Source organism: Vespula vulgaris, chromosome 2 (genome assembly GCF_905475345.1).
Source record: "Vespula vulgaris chromosome 2, iyVesVulg1.1, whole genome shotgun sequence".
NCBI classification, from domain to species: domain Eukaryota; kingdom Metazoa; phylum Arthropoda; class Insecta; order Hymenoptera; family Vespidae; genus Vespula; species Vespula vulgaris.
Window position 1 is genome coordinate 18,187,558 of NC_066587.1, and position 7,500 is coordinate 18,195,057.

General features: G+C 38.9%; 1 protein-coding gene across 13 annotated transcripts in view; it reads right to left on the minus strand.

The window, feature by feature from the left end:
- Positions 1-7,500, minus strand: part of LOC127072558 (bromodomain adjacent to zinc finger domain protein 2B-like) — a 130,656-nt gene that overhangs the window by 9,447 nt on the left and 113,709 nt on the right. For 7 of the 13 annotated variants that reach the window (XM_051013048.1, XM_051013044.1, XM_051013046.1 and 4 more), the window contains 10 exons: positions 6,424-6,477; positions 5,055-5,253; positions 4,856-4,975; positions 4,171-4,744; positions 3,860-4,079; positions 2,976-3,741; positions 2,640-2,918; positions 2,067-2,565; positions 1,611-1,956; positions 104-225 (listed from right to left, as the gene is read on the minus strand). In XM_051013048.1, coding sequence (XP_050869005.1) covers positions 104-225; positions 1,611-1,956; positions 2,067-2,565; positions 2,640-2,918; positions 2,976-3,741; positions 3,860-4,079; positions 4,171-4,744; positions 4,856-4,975; positions 5,055-5,253; positions 6,424-6,477 — 3,179 coding nt within the window. The remainder of the gene's footprint in view (positions 1-103; positions 226-1,610; positions 1,957-2,066; positions 2,566-2,639; positions 2,919-2,975; positions 3,742-3,859; positions 4,080-4,170; positions 4,745-4,855; positions 4,976-5,054; positions 5,254-6,423; positions 6,478-7,500) is intronic. The other 6 variants (XM_051013054.1, XM_051013047.1, XM_051013055.1 and 3 more) reach the window with 3 other exon arrangements.

The following is a 7,500-nucleotide window of genomic DNA, read 5'->3' on the forward strand; positions in this document are numbered from 1 at the left end:
ATTTCATTGACGAGATTATTTATTTTTTGTTTTTTATTTTTTTCTGCTTTTTCTTTTTCTTTTTTCTTTTTTTGCACTTTCGAGCGACCTCTCGAAAACTCACCAGTCACCATCAGGAATGTTTTCCATTTTTGGACGGAAACAATAAGTATGATAACCGCGGTCACAGCCATCGCAAAGCAATAACTTGTCCTCGTTGTCTCCACTATGACAAAACTGGCAATTCTGAAACACAAATATACTCGTCCTTTTAAGAAATAGGAATCAATTTGCAGAAAGAGATAGACAGATACATAGATAGATAGATAAATAGATAGATAGATAGATAGATAGATAGATAGATAGATAGATAGATAGATAGAAAGATAGATAGATAGATAGATAGATAGATAGATAGATAGATAGATAAATAGATAGACAGATAGATAAATAAATAGATAGAAAGAGAGAGAGAGAGAGAGAGAGAAATCCTCTGCTCGCGCAATTCGGATAATATTAACGAATAGAAAATGTGTTTCTTATTCGCTAGACGGTCTACTCTCTCTTCGGTAATTTGCTCGTTCGAATCTAATAAAAATAGCAAATATAATCCAGCAAAGTAGCACATAAGCGTACAATCACACAGGCACAATATTGTTAATGTAAAATAAATGTCAAGCGTATGCAACTCAAGTTTCAAATCAACGCAATGGCTGCTATATGAGAGAACGAGACATGTATATAATATATATATATATATTTATACCGATTAAATTAAATCGACGTTTGAAAAAAAAAAAAGAAAAAGAAAAGGAGAAAAAAAGGAGAGAGAAAAAAAAAGTTTCTTAAAGTTTTATACGATCACACTACGCGCTATGTATATTTGTATGTATATATATATATATATAAGAAGCTTTTTAAAATATGAATTAATAATAAGAGCAAATTAGGATAAAGAATACGGAAAAAAAAGCGATTATAATGAAAATTAATAGATATATCAAGCGGCATTAATTTTTGCATGCTACCGTTACGTTAGACTCTGACCACCATTGGATATTATATATATACATATATATATATATAATAATTATATATATATTGTTTACTTTTAACCTTCCTGCACATACTTGCATGGATTTTCTATTACAATGTGACTTTTCTTTTCTTTTCTTTCTTTTTTTTTTTTTCAAGGCGAGCATATTCAAGGCTTCAATTTTGACTTTACAAGTATTCACAAAACATGGAATTCACTCTATGTGAATACTGTATGCTTATTTTCCCGATACCGTGTTACTGTATATTAGTAATTTATTTATTTATATAACAATGGAATCCGTTATACCGATATTAATATTTATTTCCAGCGTATTTCGAAGGTAAATATCGAACGACGAGTTTAGAGTGAATCGAGTATTATTATTATTATTATTATTATTATTATTTTTGGTAATCCTTTTAAGATAAAGAAAAAAAAGCAGATATTCGTTCTATGAGTTTGATCATAATAAATGTCTTTTTCTCGTTTCGAAGCAGACATGCTTCGTGTGGTTCATCGAATCCAAAGGGGAGAAAGACATAGGTAGGAAGCAAAAGGACAATTCGGTTAGTAAGTTAGTGCGAATACCCACAGAGGTCTGAGAAGTAGTCAATAGTTGATTGTACTGAGTGGTAGCTTTGAGTGAGACGCAGCGGTTTCGTAGCTTGACGCAGACCGAGTTTCTAGCTGGTGTTAGACTCACAGCCTTCATGATGCTCTTGTCCCAAGCGATGCTGGCCTCGAGCATATAAAGCGCCATGGCTAGTTGAGCCGATGTGTGAGCACGTGCGGTAGCTTCTCGCCAGTTGTTGAGCCCTCTGGGTGTTGTCTCTTCTTGCGGAATAGGCGCCTGATTACTCTGATCCGAATTGTTCGAGTTGGCGTTGGCAGCGGCTGCTTGTTCTGCCTTCAGTGCCGCCAGATTTGGATCTCCCGTGCTGATAATGAAAAAAATGTCGACGTATGACTCTCTTGTCTCTTCCGATTATTATTGGGGGTGGGGTGTAAAGAAAGAAAGAAAAGAAAAAAAGCGTTTCGAAATCCTTACCAAACTCCTAACGGTGGTTTCAAGTATCTCCTTTCGATGGCTGCCTCCAAAGAGAGTAACCTTTGCCTTGCCTGTTCAACCGCACTGATCTTTTCCATTTCGTTCAACTTTTCGATTTCGTCAGCCTCCTCGGTTCCAGCCCGTGGAGGAAGTTTCCATCCTTTGACCTGCATACTTGCGTTGGCGACCTTGTCCTCTAAAGCTTCGACCTGCTCGAGAAGCTGCGCGTCGACGCGTAATGCTACCTGCTCGCTCCAATTTTCAGGATGATCCGGTTTTGGGATCGGCGTATCGGGATCGTCGGGTTCCGGTTGAAGCTCTGTCGCTCCGACGTTACCTGGATCAACGTTGATCCTACCGGTCACAGCCAAGAACGATTCCATCGTCGCCCAAGTTGTACGCTTCAATTCTTTTTCGCGAACGCCGCGGGAATGAAGATGTTCTAACAATTCTTGGAACGTGTCCACGTCCGTGATTCTCCACCAGCCATACCGCAGATCTATCAGAAACCAACGTCGATTAGAACGAACGAGACTTGTTTCCTTTTTTTTTAATCGTCCTAACACGCCTTACCTCGCGGTACCGGTTTGGCTTCTCCAGGAGGTGGTAATCCGTGAACCTTGAGATACTCGAGCTGCACGGCTTCGTCTTGGGTCAGTATCAACGGCGCAGGACTGTCGCATCTATCGTAATTCGGACTAGCTGGTGGTGGAAAAACTGGTATCCTGAGTTCCGTTGGTTCGGCTATTCCAAATATTTGCTTCGTGCTAGGCCCAGGCGTGTCGCATGTTTCTCGGGGTAAAATCGAGAACCAGTTGGGCTCGGCGTTGTTGTCTGTAATTATCGACATGACTAATATTAATTATTAATTTCGTTAGTACAACTCGACGGGGGTTAATAGGGACTCACTAGAAATGAATGTGCCGTTGAGTTCTTTGCCGTTGTGGAGATTGTTGATGTGATTGAACTTGTCGCCATTCGGTATCGTCTCGACGATCTTATCCTCCATCATCTTGACGACTGGCTTCGGCATTTCCTCGTCCATTTCTTCGTTCTCCTTCTTCGGCTCTTCCATCTTCACGTCTACCTCCATTTTGACAATCTCCGTTTCTTGCTTTATCTCCTCGGAAGTCACGTTGGTCTTCGCATCGGTCATCATGCTGTCACCGTCGTGTCTCCTCTCTTCCTTAACGTTATCCGTATTATCCAAGCCGCAATTCTGCACGGGTTCCTTCTTACAATTAATTTCCTCGCAATCGGTTTTCTTATCCTTAGGTTGAGATTTCGAATCCTCGTTCGCGTCCTCGTTCGCGTTCGATTTCTTCTCATCCTTCATAGGTTCGTTCGGTGCCTCGTTCTCTCTATTCTCCGTGTTGGGTTTACCATCCTCCTGTTTCGTCTCTGTCTTATCCTCAACCGGCATATCTTTGTACTTCTCGTCTAATTCGGCCTGCAATTCCAGGACCTCCGGTTCCGCGCTTTCCATGGCTTCCACGAATATACCACCGGCACACGCCAATTCCCAGTATCTCCTCCAATACCTGTCCTGTCCAAATATGTGAGCACGTAGTTGCTTAGACGAGCTGTTCAGTTTCTGCAGCTGCTCTTCCGACTGCTTCAAAAGTTTATCCAACTTTTTGCCGAGTTCCTCGCCCGAAAGATTCTTATCCTCCTCCTGAATCAACGAGACATTATGATTCTTTAAAGAGGACTAAAACGAGATCAGAGATGAGTCCTAATGATTCTTGACGAATTCTCATGGAGAATCTTATAAGAGAATCTTAAAGCCTTACCTCTTCCGGTTGAGTTCCTTCGCTCTCGTTTTCCGACATATCCTCGACCTCGTCCTCGTGATGAATCTCGTCAGGAGTAGGAGTTGTACCCACGGCCGTGGACGTTGTGTTGCCTTCCTCGTCTACTTCTTTCTTCTCTATGGTGATCGTGTCACCGGTTTTATTCACTATGACACCGACCGCTTCCATTCTCACTTTACGACTATGTAATTGTCTAAGCCTACAAGTAACGTATAAAAACGTAATATATTCAAGGTTAGTCGGCCTGTTTGATTTAGATCGATAATCAATGATTCTTATATAAAACTCACTTTCTGATCTTTGTATCCAAAACGAATCTTTCCTTTCTCAATTGAGCCACAGTTTCCAGGCTACCTTCGATTTGCCTAATCACAGCCTTATTTTGCAATAGCTCGTTACAAAGGAACGCTAACATTTGTGCCTTGTGCGTTGGATTAAGTGCAAGGAATGGCTTGTCTCTTAACCTCTCTGACATTTTCCATGTTTCGTTATTGTGCAAATGCTCATAGAACTGAGCGTTCTTGCCCGAACACGTCGAGGCATAATCGCCACCGTTCTGATGATGATCGGCGAATCTCTTGTCACGTTCACGTTCCAGACAGACTCCCGTTAGAGCTTTTACCTCACCGGTCGCGTTCGCGTAAAGATAAATTCTTAAAACCTCGCTGATGTTGGCGTGAGTGATGTCAGCCTGTCGTAAACTTTGTCCAAGGCCAGTCGTGTGTCTTGCTGGCTGTGGAATGCCTGGGTCCTCGATAGCGCACACCAAAAGATGTGTCATCACAGAAAGCATTTCCTCCTCTGCCTCTTCGTCGTTTAACAGAGCCAATTGTAGACTCTTTAGACTTGGTAGGGATTCCATGTCTTCAAATGAAATATATCGTTACACGTCGTCTTACATTATATATATTTTTATATATTATATATGATATATATGTATATATAATATACATATAAAATTTTTAAGTAACTCACCAAAACCCAAAGTTTCACCAAAATTATGAAGAAACTCAAAGACCATGACTATATCAGCGAAGGCCTGTCCTGATAACTTCAGTCCAGGTATTCTCTTGACTTCTGGCAGAGCTCGGTGATCTGTAATAACATTTGTTATCATCCTCGTTTAACAAAAGAACGAAGTAATCCAATGATTAATTGTAAAATACTACGGCACCTGTCAGTTCCATGTCTTCGACGGGTTTTCTGATCTGTTCTATCAACTCCATCTCAACCTTCCTCTGCTCTGCACGTTTCTCTTTCGTGGCTATTCTCTCGGCTCTTGCCTCTAATCGTTTTTTCTCTCGCTCTTCCATCTTACGACGATTCTCGAGTGCTCTGACCAAAGCCATGTGTTGTCTCCTTCTTTCTCGTTCCTATGATTCCACGCGATTACAAACAAAAAATGAATCTTTCTTATAAGGAAACGATAAAGAAGAAAAATAATACGATATAAAAAATAATCAATGTCGACAAAAATAATCATCTCGAAGGGACACACTTTTTTTTTCTTGTATATATATGTATGTATGATGCGTGTAATAGTATTCGTGTAATGTATCCACGTATGTATAAGCATATACGTACGTACGTATGTAAGTATGTATGTAAGTGTGTATATATATATTTGTATGTACAAATAGTAATATGTATTGTATTATCTATTTCATTTAAGTCTAAGCACAATTTTGCACGCACGGGCAAATAGCAAACTCTACTACCGCCCCAAATACTTCCACGTGACTACGCAGACTGAATACGATGTATAGTGCCAGATGGATGCAAACCGTAATCACGATATCACTACGTTTACTCGCGTCATGTACTTCGTACAAAATGCTCGTCGTTTCTATTATCGTTAAAGTTAAGGAAAACCGTGCAAACTATACTAAATAAATAAGTAAGTAAATAAATGTACGTATATGGATATATCGATGAGTATCGTATACATAGACATACATACACATGTACATATGTATCGTGACAAATCGATGTAAAAAATTATCGACTTTCTTTTCTTTTCTTTCTTTTTTTTTTTTTTTTTGATAAAAGTATATATGTATGTATATATATATATATGTATGTATGTAAAATTTGTATTTATTAAAAATATAATTCCTCAATATAATCATAGGAAAAAAAGCACGAAAAAGTTCATCGCTTTAGCGCAAAGCTATTAACATATATAAATGATGTAATGAAATATATGTATAAATAAATTTATTTATTTATTTATGATAAAAACCGATCGATTGTTTACGAGAGAATATGAAAAATGAAATGTAACGGCGGGGGGAGGGGAGGGGAGGGGATGGGGAGGGGGAGGGGGAGGGGGGAATGGAAATAAAAAATGACGCTCGTTAGAGGAAGAAGAAAAAGAAAATAATGATAAAAAACTAGATGGAAATGTGGGCAAATCAAACGTTCGTGCTTTCGTTCGCTATTTCTTTAGTTTGAAATCTCTTTTTGTTAGAAGTTCAGTTGTTAGAATGTCGTTATATGTATTATAACGTTAGTTCTGTTAGGCTAGAGGGTATGAGACATACCAGCTCGACGGTGTAGAGCATCTCGCGCTGCTTGGTGAGCTCCTGCATGTACATCTGCGGCACAAAACACATCCACAGTCCACCAGTGCTCAAACTACGACTACTCTCAAACTAATGATCCTTTCATTTTTTTTTTCTTTCCTTTTCTTTTCTTCTTTCTTTCTTTTTTTTTGTTTTGATCTTTCATTTTTTTTTTCGTCTCTCTCTCTCTCTCTCTCTCTCTCTCTCTCTCTGTCTGTCTGTCTGTCTGTGTGTATGCGTGTAAGCGAGAAGGTGAGTACCTCTCGATCGTTATTCATCTCGTGAAAGGAATAAATAAATAATATTACTACACAGCGACGTGAGATCAAACGAGTTTTCTTTTTTGTTTTTTGTTTTTTTTTTTTTCTTTTTTCTTTCTTTTCCTTTTAGAAGACACAACAATATATGTATATAATAATTCACAAAAAAGTAACTACGATCATTGACGAATATGAATTCGAACAAATTCAAGTTCGATCTATGATCGTGATGGTGGCCGTCGAATGTAAAGATGGATAATATCGAAAAATGAATTTTGTTGACGAAACATATATACGTAGGAGGGATGTGAAATCAATGCGAATAGAGATTTCAATTGGAATGAAATTAACGTGTCCATGTAAGTTTCTCTACGATCGAACGTACTTATGTAGGAAAATTTCATTACCAATACAGACGTGTGTATTATATAAATACATACGATCACGAGAGAGAGAGAGAGAGAGAGAGAGAAAGAGAGAGAGAGAGAGTGAGAGAAATAGAGAGATAGAGGGATAGAGAGATAAAGATAAACACAGATCCATAATATGCATATAGATAGATAGAGAGAGAGAGAGAGAGAGAGAGAGAGAGATGATCGTTTCGCGAAATCGTTCGTTGAAATTATACGAATCGATGAGCGTACGCGCAATACAAGATAGATAGATGGTAATTAAGGCAGTGAATACGAAACACATTACGAACTAAATCTACAAAACACACACTGCACACAGCACACAAACGCGCACACGCATACGCACGTACGTACGTACGTAACGCACGTAACGCACGTAACGC